The 19428-nt window shown below is 38.9% G+C and overlaps 1 protein-coding gene across 2 annotated transcripts in view; it reads left to right on the top strand.

Annotated features, from left to right (window-relative positions):
* Positions 1-19428, top strand: part of LOC129414185 (NAD kinase) — a 48411-nt gene that overhangs the window by 11898 nt on the left and 17085 nt on the right. The window contains exons 2-6 of one of the 2 annotated variants that reach the window (XM_055168131.2): positions 1065-1148; positions 14384-14469; positions 14548-14677; positions 14828-14936; positions 17762-17847. In XM_055168131.2, the coding sequence (XP_055024106.1) occupies positions 14429-14469; positions 14548-14677; positions 14828-14936; positions 17762-17847 (366 nt within the window). In that variant the 5' untranslated portion in view covers positions 1065-1148; positions 14384-14428. The remainder of the gene's footprint in view (positions 1-1064; positions 1149-14383; positions 14470-14547; positions 14678-14827; positions 14937-17761; positions 17848-19428) is intronic. The other variant, XM_055168130.2, reaches the window with a different exon arrangement.

The following is a 19428-nucleotide window of genomic DNA, read 5'->3' on the forward strand; positions in this document are numbered from 1 at the left end:
AATGAAACTAAAATAAAAATTCTGTCATCATGTCCTTATGTTGTTCTAAACCTGAGTATTTATTTATTTTTAACACAAAATAAGATATTTTAATAAATGCTGGTAAGCACACACAGTGATTTTTCACACATTTTTCAAAATATCTTCTTTTGTGATAAACAGAGGAAGCTCTCTATCTCTTTAAAGGGATAGTTCGGCCAAAAACGATATTAAACCCATGATTTACTCACCCCCAAGCTGTCCGAGTTGCATATGTCCATCGTTTTTCAGACAAACACATTTTCGGATATTTTAGAAAATATTTTAGATATTTCTGTTCATTAAATGTAATGTTGCTGGGTCCAGGAATAGTCCACGACCTTCAAGTACAAAAAAGTACGTCCATCCTTCACAAATTAAATCAAAACTGATCCATGATGATAATCAAAGTTATTCTGTGGGTAATCCGTGTGGTGTTGTTGTAGAAATATCCATATTTAAAATGTTATTAACTTTATAATCTAGCTTCCGGTAGCTCCGCCATCTTAGACTCAGGAGAGAGGATTAGCGTAGTGTACGCACTTTTCTTAGTGACGTATGACAAATTCGGAGGGCGGGGGCACCGAGCAGCAGCAGAGAAACTCTGTACGCTGCGTAAGCTCTCATCCTGAATGCGCATCACTCCAGAATGGCGGCGCTGCCGGAGGCTAGTTTATGAAGTTAATAACATTTTAAATATGGATATTTCTACAACAACACCTCACGGATTACCCACAGAAGACCTTTGTTTATCATCCTGGAGCCGTTTGGATTTAATTTGTGAAGGATGGACGCACTTTTTTGGACTTGAAGGTCGTGGACTATTCCTGGACCCCGCAACATTACATTTAATGAACAGAAATATCTAAAATATTTTCTAAAATATCCGAAAATGTGTTTGTCTGAAAAACGATGGACATATGTAACTCGGACAGCTTGGGGGTGAGTGAATCATGGGTTTGATGTCGTTTTTGGCCGAACTATCCCTTTAAACAGAGGTAAACTTTCCCTTTAACATCATTACACTCTGTTCATTTTTTTTTAAGGAGGACACAATCTCTTCATGGACCCAGTCCGGTTACCACATTTGGGCCCAAAGCTTGCATGCTGAATAACCCTAAAGCTGTCATGTAAGTCTTTCACATCTGTCATTTGCAAACACTTGCATTCACATACTGTACGAGTTACAGACTTTATTTACATTTATTCATTTAGCTGATGCTTTTATTCAAAGCGACATACAAATGAGACAGAGGACTTAACATTGTGTCAGCGAGTCTATAAAGCCATGTTTACAAGAAAGACTAGAATTGAAATTAGGAAATATATTTTTTATCTACTTCTATTTATAGTCATTTTCTAAAAGTATTATCATTTAGATCATATTCAAAATTCATTATTTAAAATTAACACAATATTAGTTGCATATGTATTTGACAGTAAAGAAAATTACCTAAATCTCCTTATGATGGCTTTATTCTATTGCTTATAGAGCATAATGATAACTTTATAGATACTCTGGTGGCCATCATAAGGAGATATAGGTAATTTTCCTTACTGGCCCCCTCAAAGTCTTGACCCAGAGCAAATTTGGGGTGAGTTGGAAAATAAACTGCACTTGTACATTCAAAGGCATTCCTGATTCTCAGGAAATGTATTGACAATATGCCAGAGAGATGTGCTGCTGTAATTGGTGAACAAGGTGGACATACCAAATATTATAGTTTAAAGTGAATAAAAACAGTATGACTTTTGGTTGTGCTCGGAGCAACCATGATTATGAAATAAAAGTGTTTTAATAATTTTGGAAACCACTGTAGCTTTATGCAATTTATATTTCAGTAAAGATCTTAATGGTGTCATAAACAGAAGCAATCTTATGATGTGAAGCATGTCAAAGTCGAAGCAAAAATTGTAACATGCTTCTCTTTCATTTCTCTAATAGTGTTTAGCTGCAATCTCGTCAGATATTTAGATTCATTTGCAGTCATGTTTCATTGCTGCATGATTTTGTATGAGCTGTAATTCATGAAGAACATTATTCAGAAATGAGGTTAATTTTTACAGATATTGTAAATGTTATTGTCAGCACACAAGATCTGATAAACAACTGTTTGTACTACATGGTCATGAGACCAATTTTATAGTGAATTACATTACTCAAGCTATTCCCGTTCAGTAGAAAAAAGCCATTTTATGTCACAGATTATGCCAGCATGCTTTCTGTGATGTTTGTCTTTCTGACGACAGACTCTCAGTTTACTTATCTCTATCTAGGTAAGTTTAAATTGTAAACAACTGTTGTAAAAAACTACAAACACTGCAGCAGCACACTTACATGCATGTGTGACATAATAGCCAGATCTTCACATTTGTAAACAGAAAAAAGATATAATCACGCAGTGGTGGATGATTTTAAACTCACTTTTCCTACGAAATCTGATTATAAATTATTATAATAAACATACTGTTGTGAATCAGGTAAGGTTATTTTTGAAGACTTTTTATGTACTAGCTCATTACCTGATTTTTATTTTATATATTGCAGCTTTAGTTTATAGTATTTGTAGAAGTAGTTTTTCTTGATGCCATCTGTAATAGTCGGGTAGTTTATTCTGCTTTTTAATGTCTGCTTCATCTTTGGTAAAGTTGACTGGGCCATTGAGTCCTTTAATTTGTATCTGCCGATACCAAGTCCCAAAATTTTCCTAGTGATTGGTGCACACTTCAAGAGTATATGCTTAACAACTAAATAGTGCCTGAATCTTGGCTGTTCTCTGCAGCAATTCATTTATTATTATTATTTTTTTTAATTGTTTTTATTTTGAAATTGAGACAACATAGGTTAGTAGTACAAGAAGGCAAAGTAAAAAAATTATAGCAATTTGTAGTTTTACAAAAAATATATGTAATGCATGCATTCTTAAGTCTGTGGGCACATGCACTATATAGACATGTAGACAATGAAAGGGTCAAACCCTTTTTTGACTCTTTTTTTAAAAAATGATTATGAAAGGGGTTCCCAGGTGGCCTTTAAACTAGTTATGCTACTGGAGAGTTTGTGTCTAAGCTTTTTTAGCTACCATCATTGGACAGCTTCTCTAAGTTAATAGTCAATGCCATGAAGAGAGTTGTACCAGCCAAAAACAGCAATTGCTGGGTCATGGGAGAGGTCACAGGACTATGCCTCAGAGTAGAATCTAAAAAAAATTGCTTTAAATCTCATAGAGTTTCAGGCATGACCAAAAGAGATACCCCAGGGTACCCTCAGCGATTTGCATTTGTTGCAGTAAAAAGAGATAAAAGGGTAGAACTTATTAAGCTTAAATCTACAATAATGAACCCTATGTACTACTTTATATTAAAATGTATTAGTGCCTTAAGTTAATAAAGCCTGTATTTATGGCCTTATTAGACTCTGTCTAATCATTGTCTGTTTTTTGAATCCCTAAATCCTATTCCCAGAAATCTTTTAAATGTAAGGTAGATTATGTCAAACTTACAGGTGAAGACATCCATGAAATGAGAGATCAAATTAGGAGTGTTGGGTGCGACAAAGTAATTTGAATATTTAATTTTCATTTGGAAGAAGTTCAAAGTGTGGGATAGGCATGCAAAAATAATAGTTGATGGTTCAAGTTCAAATTTCTCTTTCAGCTGGGAAAATGTGGGGAATTTAACATTTCATACATGTCTCTCATGGTAACCAAAAAATGTGGGGTCTAAGGGGCAGATCACACAGAACGTGTTTATGGCAGTGGCAGGTGCCCTTGTTTTTTTATATTTACATAAAAACAATAAAAAATGCTCACTGCTCTTTTCTGAATTAAACAAAGGCAGTGCGGTCCGCATTTTTTTAATGAGAAAACTGTTAGGCTGACATTGAACTTATCCTTATTCGAACACTTGAAACCAACTTTTTCAACCCAAAATGGTTTATGCACCAAGCACACGACCCAAAAGGGTTGTTCCTATTTTCGTAATGAGTAATGGGTGTTTTGGGCGTAATGTGCAATAAACCAATGAGAGTCTCAGCTCTCATTTCCCTAAAATGCAAGTTGCGCCTGGCGCCATGCCTAATCCCTATTTAGTAAGCGGAATTTGTAAACTGAAAAACTAATAGGAGGAAGAAGACCACCAGTTTAAGATTAATGTTAAAATTGTGTTGCTTTTATTTGTATTTTATTAAAACCTTTAAAAGCTGTTTTCTTTCAGTCATGGAAGTAAAAATGGCAGGCTTTTAATTGCTGTAAATGTATTGATATCCTACATAATCATTGTAATCCTATAAAATAATTTGCAAATATGCAAGAAACGGTTTGTACTCTAAAAATACAAACAAGAGATAAAGAATTTACAAACGTGCGGAGAGCCGTTTCAGCACTCGGACAGCGCCATGGTTTTTTAAAAAGCATTACTTTAAAAAGGTTCTCGTCTCACCTTATCCACAGGTACAGAGTCATCATATACAATAAATCCGTGGGAAAGCATTTTAAAGGACAAGTTCGGTATATGGCTGCATAGGTGCACTGGAACAATCCTTCCTAAAATGCATTAAACTTTCGTTTACAAAGACGTGAAACTCCCGTGACGTGAGTGGTCAGGGGTGTTCACTGATATGCTCACACAAAATCGCTGCAAAAGATGCATTCCAACAGGTTTTATCGTAGTTTTTGTCCAACTCCATTGACTTGTATTAGACGTGCTGTGAGGTACGGTATTACTCCGCGCCGGGAACGTTGTTTGTATTCTTGCAATTGGCAAAGGTGGATTATCGCGACTAACTGGGCTGGAGTGTCTATTATTCAAGCTCTCAACGAAAGAATGTACGGGTGTGAGGCGTTTGACAAAATAGGTCCACAAGTTTACAACGAATGGTAAAACACCTGTTGGAAAGCATCTTTTGCAGCGATTTTTGTGTGAGCATATCAGTGAACACTAGGGGTGGAACAATACATGTATTCGTTTCGAACCGAATCGGTACGGGGGTCACGGTTCGGTGCATGAATTTAAACGGAGAATACACGGTATGAAAATAAAAAAAACTTGCGTGCAAAATAATTAATGTAATGCGGAACTACTGTTAGATACGCGGGTTCTTCTTTATGGACAGCTAATCTGTTGCCCCGCTTTAGCTCTGAAGCTCTGATTGGCGCCGATGCAGCCGAGCTCCGCCTATGTATGCGCTCTATCAGAGCCCGTCTACATTCTCTGGCACTCTGCATTGTTTTGTCACATGGACGCCGGTCCAGTCAGTGAATGAGCAGCCGACAGCGAGTATGGCAAATGGTGGTGAGGATCCGCCAGCCTCTTTAAGATCGCAAGTTTGGCAAAACTTCAGTTTTCCAGTCAGTTACAGAATATACAGGCGAGAGAGTGGTGGAAAAGACGAGGACTGTGTGTCGGCGTTTTCAGCAGTTGTTAGGGATGTGAGTGGAAATACATCTAATCAGGGCTCTCAAGTCTCACGCATTCGCCTTGACACGCATTTCAGTCAGTTCAAACGCCACACTTTGTATTTCTCACGCTGAGAAGTAGGAGATAAATTGTCCTGCTATATACAACAGGCATACGCAGGGCAGTTCTGTCGAGTTCAGCTGCTTTCAGTTTTTTAAGCGTGCTCAACTTTACGCAGCGCCATCAGCGTCAGAGTACCGCGAGAAATCTTGCGGAGGAGGCTGATTTCAAATCGCTCTCGCGTTACTCTGACGTCATCCACTTGTAGTTTCATGCAGCGCCTCGTGAAGTCGAGGTACGAACCGAACCGGGACTTCTGTGTACCGTTCCACCCCTAGTGAACACTCCTGACCACTCTGTGAGTTTCACGTCTTTGTAAACGAAAGTTTAATGCATTTTAGGAAGGATTGTTCCGGTGCGCCTGTTCGGCCATTGTAGAGGTGGGAGGTGAGGCAACAAGCACCCGAAAGAGACTCAATAATAATCTTTTACATTTGAATGCTTTAATTTTTCATATTTAAAAGCTTTTTTTGCGCTGCTGCGCATCCATGTGTGTAATAAGCAAACTCTCGTAGTCGTCCCGTTTATAGGGGCATATTTCTAATGCGCTCATTAAATAACAAAAACTATATTGCGCCATAGACTTTTAAACTTTACACCAAGTTTTAATTGGTCAATTGTTTAGCTGCCTCAAAATAGCAACGCGCCAACAATGCGCCTGAATACACGTGAAAATTTTCGTTGTGCCAGGTTGAAACTAGCAGATGGCATTTGCGTCGCGCATTGCGCTGCATTGCGCCAGGTGTATGATAGATCCCATGGTGTCGAATAATCTCTTTGAGAAAAATTTCATGCTGGAAAACTATGTTGGTCTGCGGGGCAATGGTTCATGTCCTTTTTAACAAATAGAAGCCTTAGGGTATCTATTTGCCAACACAGCTAATCCCCTTGTTAACTCACCTATGATGTTTCTCAGCTTAATTCTAGTCCCAGTTTTATTTTCTGTTTTTATACTACGACTTTGTTCCATTTTCAGGGAATACACTTTTTTTTGTCTACCAGAGCACATAAACGCAGCTTAAAGCACCAGCTGTGGTTCAACTTGCCAGTGTTTCTTTAGTAGGGCTGGGCGATTAATCGAAAAATAACCGAAACCGAAATTCAGAACCTCTAACCGACATTATTTTATCATGTCGGTTATTTCGGTTTTTAATCCTGTGAATACTTTCCCTTTAAAAACAAACTGCTGCATGTGATGTTGCGTAACTCCGCCCCGTCCTGTCAGTGGCACAGCGAAACATGGAGGAGAACTCAAACACTGTTTAACTGAGCAGCAGGATCATCTAGTGCCCAAAAGAAGCACAGTACTTTTTTTTAAGAAGTACTCGCGAATGTGCAGGCACCTGTGACAAAAATACGGAATGCGCGATCGGGTTTTTACCGCACACGCGCTCAGTTTAATCTACCGATGGGTCTCTAAGCAGCCCGGGTAATGTCATTACATCTCACTCACTCAAAACCGCGAAAAGACGCGCCCGCGTGAGTTTAATTAGACACTTCAGAGATGACGGAGAGAGAGAACGGGAGAACTTCTAGTCTACATTAACACCAAAAGCATTACAGATGAGAATAAATGTCTTAGACATCAGTGCCCAGTTAAGAAAAAATGGATTGAATACAAGAAACGTGTAAAGGATACAGTCCAAGTATGTATTTTGCCCTACTCATCTCATTACAATATGCTATCTGGATACAACTTATTATGCATGTATCTTATGTCTATAATTAGTCATGGGGGTTGTATGATTCTTTGGTTCATAACTCCCCCTTCATTAATTGTACATAATGACATGCAACATCTGCATAGAGTTAAGTCTATTTAATATTTTTCAGTAATGCAGTTATTTTGGGAAAAATGTGAATAATTGCATTGCAGGCTGATTTAAGGTGTGCCCTAAACTTTCCAACCTTGTCAGGGAACTATGAGGCAAAAAAATAATCGTTTATTAATCGTAACCGATGTCAAATGTTAGATAAACCGAGGTTTTGATTTTAGGTCAAATCGCCCAGCCCTATTCTTTAGCTGAGCGCTTTGGTTGCTATAATACTTTTTTTTAGTCGTTGTACCATTTGTTTGGGTTGGTATTTTTACCATCACTCCTTCACTGTCATTGGATGACTGAGTGAAAAATGACATTGACAGGCTCCGCGTTTCACCCAGTTGAACATTTTTTAAATCTCGGCACATACCCCAGCCACATGAAAAACAGTCCCGTGGACACAGGGCCTTAAAGTTATAGATCAATTTGGCAGTTTTAAAAAAGCTCTGTTTCTATTGCCTTGCAAAATTTCTATGGCTATTGGAATTCTTACATATTTACATTTCCACACAACAGACCTTTTGTGTGACGGATGAAATAAACACCAGACAGAGCTGGGCTTTATCATTTTAAGAACTGGATTTAATCATCTTTGTTATCTCGGGAGATCCCTATATAGGCAACTTTAAAATTGTTTATAAAATTGGTTATTGACAACCCTATTTAATAGACTAGAACATTATTTTGCCATTAATGATTTAGGTAAGTTGACTTAGGTAAGCAATGCTCTGACTAAGCTGAAAGGACCTGCGTTTGTAAGGCTGGAACATCCAGGCTATAAAATGAACAAATTTGGACAAATTTCGGGCAAGCATGTACAAGAGTTGGTACGCATATGGATCGTATTGACCCGAACCACTTTTGCCCTAAAGCAGTTTAGATCCGCCCAACAGGAAGTCGGCCATTTTGGATTGTTTAAAAAATGCATGCAGTGAACTTTTAAATACTCCTCCTAGGGAATTCATGCGATTGACACCAAACGTGGTGAACATGATGTCTAGACATTAGACTTCTCGAATGCTGTTGCCATGGCGACATGACAAATTATGCCGAAATCAAAGGAACAGGAATCATCTTATATCCAAGGCAAAAAATGTCTTATTGTGATGACACGCGGTGTTTATATTCGGCCAAGGATTCCGATCGCATCGATGTGCCTGTTATGAGTCTTGGGCTTGCGCCACCAGCAGGCGCCAGAAAGTGTGTCGTTTTAAAAGTGGATATTTTGACTGTCATATGCGATAAACTTTTAAATACTCCTAGAAAATTCATGTGATTGAGACCAGACTTGGCCAACATGATGTTGAGACATTGCACTTGCTAAATTGCAAACAGATTATTGATATCTCGAACTCTGTTCCCATGATGAGGCGACAAATTTATGGCGAAATCAGAGAAATAGAAAGCGTCTTATATCTAAGGCAAAAAATTTTCTAATGTGATGACATGCGAGGTGTATGTTTGGCCAAAGATTCTGATCGCATCGATGTGCCTATTATGAGTCCTGGACATAGCACCACCAACAGGCGCCAGGAAGTGTTTCAGTCATAAAGGTGGATATTTTGACAGTCGCATACAGTAAACTTTTAAATACTCCTCCTAGAGGATTCATGCGATTGAGACTAGACTTGGCCAACATGATGCCAAGACATAGGAGATGCTAATTTGCGAAAGGATTTTTGATATCTCTAACGCTGTTGCCATGGCATTGTGTCAAAGTTTACTTTATTTCAGGCATATTTAAGGCTTTTGGCATGCTTAGATTAACCAAAAATTTGGCACATATATCACAGTTGTCAGCTGTTAAGTGTGGACAAACAGGTCAGCCATAGGTGTGCCTCTTAAGTCGCTCACTAGCACCCCTGTTTGTCTAAAATGTGGGGTTTATTTTACCTACAGTCCCCAAATGGGTTAGTAACAACATTATATAGCCCACTGATATTTACCCACTTCATGCACTTGCCCACCGTGCATTGTTTTCTCGGAGGCACCATGTAGCGATAAAAAAAACTAGCGAGGGCATGCCATCGCTGCTTGCAGCTATATTAATAGTTAAAGTTAGCACTTTTGTTTAAACATTACAGTAAAACTGCTCTTTTTAACGCTTTCACCACCAGCATTTTTCATGATTTTGACAAAAGTTTAATGCCTTCCAGAAAATGCTGCTTTTTAAATATATAAGCATACAATATATGAAATAAAAGAATTGACCCTCTGCTTTCAAACAAAAAAATCCGTTTCATCCTACCTTCATGTGTTCTGTTTTTATCACCTCTCAAATATGGGTAGGTTTCATCAAAAACACAACATTTTAGGGAGTAAGCTGAGATAATTCCTTTTTTGTGAAGGACTTTTGATAGAGATCAGATGCAATGCGATCTTTAAAACATACACGGACATACAGCTGTTTGCCCTAAGGCAATACTTCCGTTTTTTATAAGTTGTGGAGGAGCGCCACCTTGTGGATAATAGCGGTATGGCAGATAACTCGTCAATGGCGGGGAAAGAGTTAAAGGAACAGTATGTAGGATTGTGGCCAAAACTGGTATAGCAATCACAAACCTTGTGGCTAAAACTGGTACTGCAATCACACAACTGGTGGCCAGTACACAAAATGACAACATAAACATCAGTTGAGGGCTGCAACTCCACTTTTTAAATGACAATATCCTGGCCAGACCACTGTTGTCAGTGTTATAAGTATTTGAAATGAAAATGATTTCTTAATGTCTAGTGACATATCAGGGCCATTTTAAGATTAATTGATATACATTTCTTACATACTGTTCCTTTAATATGTTAAATTATTAACCATAGTGATTTTGCAACTTTTGTTGTTGTTTGATTTTTTTGGGATCGTATCTTTATCCAAAACTTTCTTTAGAAAAACTTATATTCATATATAGTTTGATATTGGATTATTATATGCTACACTGTTCTACTACTAAAAATAATGGATACCTCCATGTACTCCTAGATCATATTCATAATATGGTCAGGAATAGAGTACTATTTATTACGTTACTAATAAGAAATTACTCCATGTAGCTTCAAATACTCCATCCTAGACTACATTATATTTAAAGCGTAACTAAACCCCTGGTCAGAGCCTGACTCCACCCACTGGCAATATTTGAAAAATGCAAGATAAGTGGACAGATCCCAACGGAGATAGAGGGGACGAACTTAAGTGTGTAGTGAGATCGTAACAAGGGCGTGGTGAGCTTGAATCTGCTTACGTCACGAGTTACTTTTTGGACCCAGCATCCAATAGGAAAATTCAACTGCAGTGGCCACCGTTCAACCTGAAGAGGGCAGTACTCAGACGTTTTTACACCATATATTGTAGTATTGAAACACTTTATATACAAATGTCAAAAAACTTACTAAAATGAATGAACAGCGCTAATAAAGCATCATTCTAACAGAAAAAGTTGGTTTAGTTACTCTTTAAAATTGTCATGCTTTGTTGTTCTTTTCCCTTCATTGTTTTCTTTGTTTCTATTTCATGTGAAGCTTGAATTGAATTAAATTGTATCATGCAGTCATGCGTTTTTCTATGTTTTCTGCTCCGGACGTTAGCTTTGTTAGAAAGCCATACTCGTTATATTAAGAACCATTTTGATAAACCATGTGTTCAACTGCATGCCGCGCTTGTATCAAAGTACAGTGAGATCAGACTGCTTTCAAATTGCTCTGGTGATACAGTAATGTCTGCCGCCAATCGTTCTGTTCAGCACTGCATGAAATTAAGAAATTAGTTGTTCTGGGGGGCACTGCATAAGCAGATTATAACAATACTTGGCATTAACCCTCGAGGCGCCACGGTCGACTTTTGTCGACAAGATGCGTCACTGAATGTAACTGCCGATTTTGTCACATAGGGTGTCAAATTTCGTTCACCCCCCCCTCCACTAGATGGCAGACATGTCCTACTTTATACCCGACTCAGAAAAACATCATGCTTCTATACAAACTATTAGAGCAAGAGCGCATTGAAGTGCACAACAGCATAGCTAGTGTGCAAGTGAGTCATTTTATCAGAGCGATAACCTCAGCGAGTTTTTTCAATACATGATCATATAATGGCATCAAAAAAGCTTACCTGCAATGAAGTGTTGGGTCTTATATTCGCTGACAATGATTCTGAAGGGGAATATTTGCCTTCAGAAGATGCTGGTGATTCATTTTTAGTGACCACGATTCAGACGCGCCCCTGCTTTGCAATCGTGCGGCTGCACAAAGTGAAAGTGTAGCTATACACCAAGCACATGATAAATCCTTTGCCCAATGTCAGTGGTGGGAATGTTACACGGGGTCGGAGAATTCATCGGGTAAGCAGGCGTGTTACAGGTGTGGGGAATGAGGCTGGAGGTAATATGCTCGTCCAGTCTTTTTACCGTGCAAGCAATGTAGAGCGAGCTGCGTCTTCCCGAGCGGGCCCTGGGAGTCTGTCGGGCGAGCGGCCGACTTCCAGTGCTCCGTCCCGTGCACCTCCTCACAATCACGGCGACAGTAATGGCAATAGTCCCAGCTGTGCAAATTCTCTCCACTCGGGGCGCATGCGAGGCAGATCTGGCCATGCGGCTCGTAGCAGGAGCAGAGGCGGTGTTATACACGGGGCAGAGGAGCCATTATGCATAACGTTAGTCTATCGGCGCGCAGATCAGTTTGTTTACTACTTACTATTTACCTGAGCATTCAGTATTGTGCAATATAGCATACAGAAGGTGAGGGACATTTTGGGGGAAAGAAGTGCTGCATTTTATCATTCAAACATGTGACTTTTCATGAAAATTCAAGATGGCTGCCACATATGACGTCATAATATGCAAATTTAATGGGACATTTTATTCCCCTCCATAAAGTGTGTCATCCTTAATATTTCTCTAATTTACAGAAAGTCTCTATCTCTTATCACGTTTAAGATATAGCCTTTTGAAAGTAACATGTCAAAATTAAACGTTTTAGGAAAAAACCTCTGGCGCCTAAAGGGTTAAGGTAATCATCTTGGCTCAGATCCAAATTTGACTGGTAAATGATAAAGAATGATTCCTCTTCTTTTGTATTTATTGCATTTACGGCTGTCACAATGATTAAATAATCATCTCATCGTGATTGTTTGACCTCATCGCGATGATTTCACACCACCGCAATGATTGCACATTTCTTTAAAAACACAAGGGGGAGCTGCAGGGCCTGTATAAACGAGACAGTATCAGATGCCGCTCCTTAACTGACCGTGTAACGTTATATATTGCAAAGCCATTCAGTACAGTGGAAAAACAGCATTTAAAGAAATGCTGCAAAACTGTATGGAATTAATTTTGCTGCAAGAAATGCTGCAAAACTGTATGGAATTAATTTTTTGCAGACACTACAGACACGTGGTCCAGTACTAATACGACCTTAGTAGGATTGGCTACTATTTAAGGCCTCTTCTGGTATAGTCAGTTTTTTCATTGCATTTTTATTTTCAGTTTTTTTTTCAGACAATTTATTGTGTTTATTTCTTATAAAGAATTTTCAGTTCTTCAAAGATATCGTCGCTGTCCGATGAAACTCACGTATGTTCATTTTGCCGATTTTGAGATTTTTCGACAGATTGAATGTCCAGGTTCATTTCCATATACAGTATGCGTCACATACCTAAATAGCCAATGAAAACTTGTGAAATCATGTCATCTGATTTTCACGTACCCGTTTGGTGTCAAAGCTGTCAATCACGCCGCATATCTTCCGCCTGTGAAGCATCTCGCCGGTCTCGTAAAGTTTCATCGAACCTATGCACTGGATATAGCCGAATAAACATGACAATGACTTTCCTTCGAGGTAAACGTTTCCCCCGGACGCCAGACTAACATCTATGAGTTACTTAATTATGGTAGGACTGTGCAAACAAAGTATCTGTCTAGCATTGGTGATATTTACGCTGGGGATGTCCCCACCACTTTTTGAAAGCATTTGGTTAAAATGTTCTGAAAAATCAAGCGATGCTTAATGGTTTTGTGGTCCAGGGTCACATATGTTGCGTTGTATGCTTATGGTGTGTTTTCTTGTACATATGTAATGAAATTCATTGTAATCATTTATTAAACGCGATGCTGTTTTCTACGGTATGGTGCTTTGGCATTGTTCGGTTGAGCTGGTGTTGCAGGGACTGTTACATGTGTGATGTGTGCATTCGACATTGTTGAGGGTTTATAAATTTATGCTGAGTATTTTCTTGTTGTTGACTGGCCTACGCTATGCCCATTTTTGATGCGCGTTATTCAATATTTTTCCCGTCCTGCAGTAATGTTTTTATAAGATCTTTTGTCCCCACCACTTTTCAACCCAAACTGACACCCCTGTTCTGTAGCATTACCATGTCAGTGTATTGATTCATTGTCCCTTAATGGTTTGCAAGAGACATTTAATACACTTATAATTAATATTAAATAAAGTAAGCGTATTTAACCAAGACGTAGGCTATTTAATAAACTGAGCGTATTCATCTGTCAATACGAAACGCGACTTGGCCATTCTAATTAATGATCGGAAGAACGCGTATCGATCAAAGTTACTGTAAAATATGCACGCATGTCCATTTAAACTCAATTTTGGTCAAATGTGGATTATATCATTACACTGGCAAGAATATGGTTACATGTAAATATGCCGTACCAAGTATGACAACGCTACATTCAACTGCTTTTGATATACTGTGTTTTTTTCACTTCCTGAAAAGTAACCGTTTTGGACATACGTGAGTTTCATCAGGCAGCGACGATATATTCATTAAATAATTACTTTTAAATATGTGTTATGTGTATTGAACAAACAAAAACTGTGTGAGAATTAAATGTCAAAGCAATTAAACAGGCAATTAATCGTCATAATTGTCACAATTTATTAGGCAATTAACCATCAGCCAAATTTCATAACCGTGACAGACCTAATTGCATTGCATATTGTATGTTCAGGGATGAAAGATTGATAAGCAGACATGCTGTTCATGACTGGATGTAACTTTTTATACTTTGCAGTAAAAGTGGCTCTTCTATTGACTTTGTCCTATCAGTGCGTCTCTCATGAATGAAACCGCTCTAAAGCATGACATGCAGCCCATACAGTAAGAAGCACATTTTGAGCTTTCTTAAATGTTTATTTCTGACCTGACAGAAGTGCTTGTTTGTATCTGTCCATTTAGGCATATTCAAGATCCAGCCAGTCAGAGGTTGACATGGCAAAAGCCCCCCGAAAGTGTCCTTGTTATAAAGAAAGTCAGGGATCCCAGTCTACTGCAGCCTTTTAAAGAGCTCTGCATATTCCTGACACAGGTGAGAAGAGTGTTAGAATAGCATAATAGCATGTGTTTTATTTAAGAATGCTCTTTATTTTAACAGCACAATGTTTATTTTTTAGTTCATATTACAGAGTGTTTGCTCTTTGTTGATGCCATATCTGTTTTCTGTGTCTATGGCTGTTAGCAAAAAAAAATGGTTGTTTACGTGGAGAGGAAAGTCCTGGAGGATCCAGCCGTTGCCAATGATGAGAGCTTCATCCCTATCAAGAAGAACTTTTGCACCTTTACAGAAGGTGAGACATTATTTGAACATTAGAGGGCTGTACATTTACTTTTTTTGGACATAGCACTGGTGCTACAGAGGTTGAAAGTTTTGTAGCACATGCCAAACTGTTGTAGCACAAACATAAAACTTAATTATTACAATTAAGTTATTATCTCTGTAAACAACACAAGTAGTGAAGTTCATCACTTACATTTAAGGGGTAGTTCACCCAAAAATTATAAATCTGTCATCATTTACTCACTCTCATGTCGTTACAAAACTGTATATATTTATTTGTTCAGATGAACACAAAGGAAGATATTTTGAGAAATGTTTGTAACCAAACCGTTAGTGGACCCCATTTACTTCCATACTATTCTTTTTTCCTACTATGAAAGTCAATGGATTCCATAAACGGTTTGGTTACAAACATTCCTCAAAATATCTGCCTTCGTGTTCATCAGAACAAAGAAATTTGTAAGGGTTTGTAACAACATGAGAATGAGCAAATGATGAGAGAATTTTGCCTGGTCAGTACTTGGATGGGAGACCACCTTGGAAAAAACAGGTTTCTGCTGGTAGATGTGTTAGTGAGACCAGCAGTGGGTGCTCACCCTGTGGTCTGTGTGGGTCCTAACACCCCAGTATAGTGACGGGGACACTATACTGTCAAAAAAGCACCGTCCTTCGGATGAGACGTTAAACCGAGGTTCTAAATCTCTGTGGTTGTCCTTCGAAAAAGAGTAGGGGTGTGCGCCCCGGCATCCTGGCCAAACTTTCCTGTTGGCCTACTAATCATCCTCTTATACTAATTGGCTATATCACTCCTCTCCACTAATAAGCTGGTGTGTGGTGGGCATTCTGGCACAATATGGCTGCCGTCGCATCATCCAGGTGGTGGTGGAGGAGAACCCCCCTTTCATATGTAAAGTGCTTTTTGAGTGCTGCAGAAAAGAGCTATATTAATGTAACAAATTATTATTATTATTATAAGTATCTTCTCTTTGTCTTGGGTTGTTTGATTAAAATTAATGACACAGACAAATTAAGTAGATTAATTGAGGTTACTGTCTCTTTAAGATAAGCACAGACTAGTTTCTGACTGTAATACACTCAAGAAATAAACAAATGTTTCTACTAGGAAAAAAACTGTGGTATTTCGAGATAATTTTGTTTGTATGTGTCCTGTCAAGAACAGAAAGATTATATGCTCACTTGCTCTTTGAAACGCATCTCTTCGTGTATGCACTTCTGAGTGCCCTTAAACGCGCACGCACACACATACGGAGGGAAAAATCCAAACGGCGTTCAGGAAGAAGATGCAGCATAAGTCGCACCATGTAAAATGAAAATTATGTTGCTTTTCATTGCTCTATTTGCCAAATGTATTTTAATCTACTACAGTATGAGACACAGCCGCATAGCTCTCTCTAAAGCAGTGGTTCTCAAACTTTTCAACATGCGGCCCCCTTTGTGTATGGTGCATTCCTTCGCGGCCCCCCAAAGAAAATGTATGACAAACAGTTCTAAAACTTCACATTTTAAATTATACAAGGTAGTGCTGCCTTATTTTTTTTTAGGTTTAATTTCACAGAATTCATGGTAAATTAATGTATTTTATGAAAATGTCATAAAACTGGGGCCCCCCCCCGGCACCATCTCGCAGCCCCCCTGGGGGCCCCGGACCAACGTTTGAGAATCACTGCTCTAAAGTTTACACATCAAGAGTTCTGATCTTTGAAGGGCAAAGGGATGATCACGGCTGATTGGAGCTGGACCGGACACATTCAACCGCTTGTGAGTCTGTGCGTACAGGAAACTGCTCACTTTAGTGCCTTTCTGTGGTTAAATGGTGTATTAATCCCCGAATCGCATGCGAGCCTAACTGTGGGTTGTGATCTGTACGGAGTTTTAAAACTCATGTTTTAATAGCACAACCAATAACAGTGCACCGTTAATATCACAAACTAGAACATGGAAATCACTTCACACAATAGACCCCTTCACGGTTTACGTCACAGGCTGTTCCCACTGCGCATGTCGGGGTCAGAAAAGTCATTACAGCAGATTGAGTTGCGTATTATTTGGTATCGTCAAAAATGCCTACTTACGTCGTGGGCTGTGAAAATTGCACCAGGTCTTCCGTTAAGTTTTCGCGATTCATGCAGAATCTCAAAAACAAAAAAAATACAACATCTGCGTCTGCAAGCAATTAACATGCAGACTGGGACAATGCAAAGATCAAAGAGGCTTGTGTTTGTAGTGCTCACTTCATTTGAGGTAAGTCATCATTTTTCAGCACTGTTAGATTAAATTATAAAGCCTAAATGGTATGAACAGTTCGACCCCATGCTGCGCGCACACCCGATAGTCATTCAATGTTTACAAACCTTGAAGGGGTCTATATTAAGCAGATGTTATGAACATGCGAAACTGTACTTTCGTGCCACAATGGAAAATTTATTAATCGCACAGAACAGTTTTTTCATAGCATATATGTAGCACTGTACAGCCCTGCATTACATGACTCACTTGAATAGTTGATTTTAATTGGTAAAGCTTTTAGAGCTACGATACATGCTGCCCTCTCAACACGATACAATTTCATACATCGTTTTACAACAAGCTTTGTGACTCTTATGTCATTAATAAGATGCAGAAATGGTTGTCCACTAACAACATCACCGGTTGCTCATCTTATACTTGTCTGTGCATCACATATAAGCAGAGCTTTAGCTTCACCTTCTAATATGCTTTGTAATGTGATGGGTTCTTCTGTGGATCTCCAAGTTTGAACTTGCAAAGTTGTTTCTAGATTTCTGAATGAAGATCACTTTGATGTGTGTTTTACAGATTACGATGACATTTCCAATTGTGTAGACTTTATCATTTGTTTGGGAGGAGATGGCACACTGCTGTATGCTTCCTCTCTCTTCCAGGTTTGGAAATCGCTTTATATCAAATACAGAATATTTGATGTAAATGTCATTTGATATTGTCAGAGTCAGAAATCTGTGGAGGAATATAACTAGCATTTAAATGTACTTTTTTTAAGTAACATTGTGTTACTCATCTCTAGGTGCATTTACATGACAATTTAAATGTTCAATTATAAGAAAAATGCTGCATGTAAACACCTAAATCAGAATAAAAAGAGCCAAACCGACTTAAAATCTAATCGGTTTTAAGAGGGGTGGTTTATACCTAGTATAAGCCGCTCAAAAGGACATGTTAACACTTGATCAGATTGATCACTGAAACTGGCTCCCTCTGCCCATATGCAATGATGTAGAATTGGCTTAATGACGTATGACGCAAAGAATGAGCTTGTGTTGTTGAAGGAATCAACTTGTTGTTTTGTCATTCTTAAATTTTCCTAATCTCCTTCCAATCCTCTGTGATATGAGACAGCGTTGTCCGGTCAGTTCCTGATTACCTGATTAATACTCTGATCCACAAACGCGTGTGCTTGATTTCACACGGCGTTGCGCAGTGCCGCTGGAGCGATAGAGTACAAAAGAAAAATGGTGGACTCCCTCTCGTAGTCGGTCTCTGCAGCACTGCATGAAGTCAAACACACTTTTTGGGCACATGTCAGGGTTTCCCGCAGACAATTTTTTAGTTAAGGTGTTAGGGTTGGGTGGGGGCCGGCCGTGGGTGTGTTGGCGTGGCAATCGAAGGGGCGGTCATGATGAAAATTAAAATATTTTTATTTAAAACACTCAAATAAAACTTAATTTTGAAGAAACTATGACAAAAAATGAACACATACTAGATTATTAAGGAATTAAATGTTTTTACCTCTAACGGGAATGCAAATACGATGACAATTTCAGACCCCTGAAACTAAGGGGCTGTTTACACTTGGTATTAAGATGTGTTTTCATCGATCGGATCACAAGTGGACGAGAGAGACACATGACGTTTACACCTGGTATTTAAATCCGTCTCTTTTGTCCACTTTCGACCGCTTCTGTGCTGAATACTATGAGGGGGTGGTCTGTGAGACGGTGGGCGAGTCTCTCTGCTGTCATTCAAACCCGAGCGGGAGTAATTATGAGTTTATATGGACGCAAACTAATATAATGTCGGAGTGCACTGCTTGTTTAGCAAGTAAACATGCTGCACAGTGTTTTGTACATGAGTATGTAAGAGCTTTCTTTAAATTTTCAGCGCAATTGATGAAATAGGATCGCGCAACTTTCACACGCTTTCAAAACGAAACTACGGAGATCCTCCGCTTTAGTTTGATCAATGAAAGGCTAAAAATAGCGCTGTTCACCGAATGTTCACGCCAGGAGTCAAAAAAGACGTAAAACTTGTGTTTAATACCTCAGATTAGATAAATGGGCGGAGAGAAGGCGGTCGCGTGTGGCTGTTCGAACGCATTCAACCACATGTGCGTTCCGCAGCTCCAAAGCGATCCGATCGAAAGTGGTTTCGACCACCTCTGGATGTGGTTGAAAGTGGTCGAAAGTGGACGAGCTCAAAACGTTTTGAACACCGTTTACACCTGCCAT

This window comes from Misgurnus anguillicaudatus, chromosome 5 (genome assembly GCF_027580225.2).
Source record: "Misgurnus anguillicaudatus chromosome 5, ASM2758022v2, whole genome shotgun sequence".
Classification (NCBI taxonomy): Eukaryota; Metazoa; Chordata; class Actinopteri; order Cypriniformes; family Cobitidae; genus Misgurnus; species Misgurnus anguillicaudatus.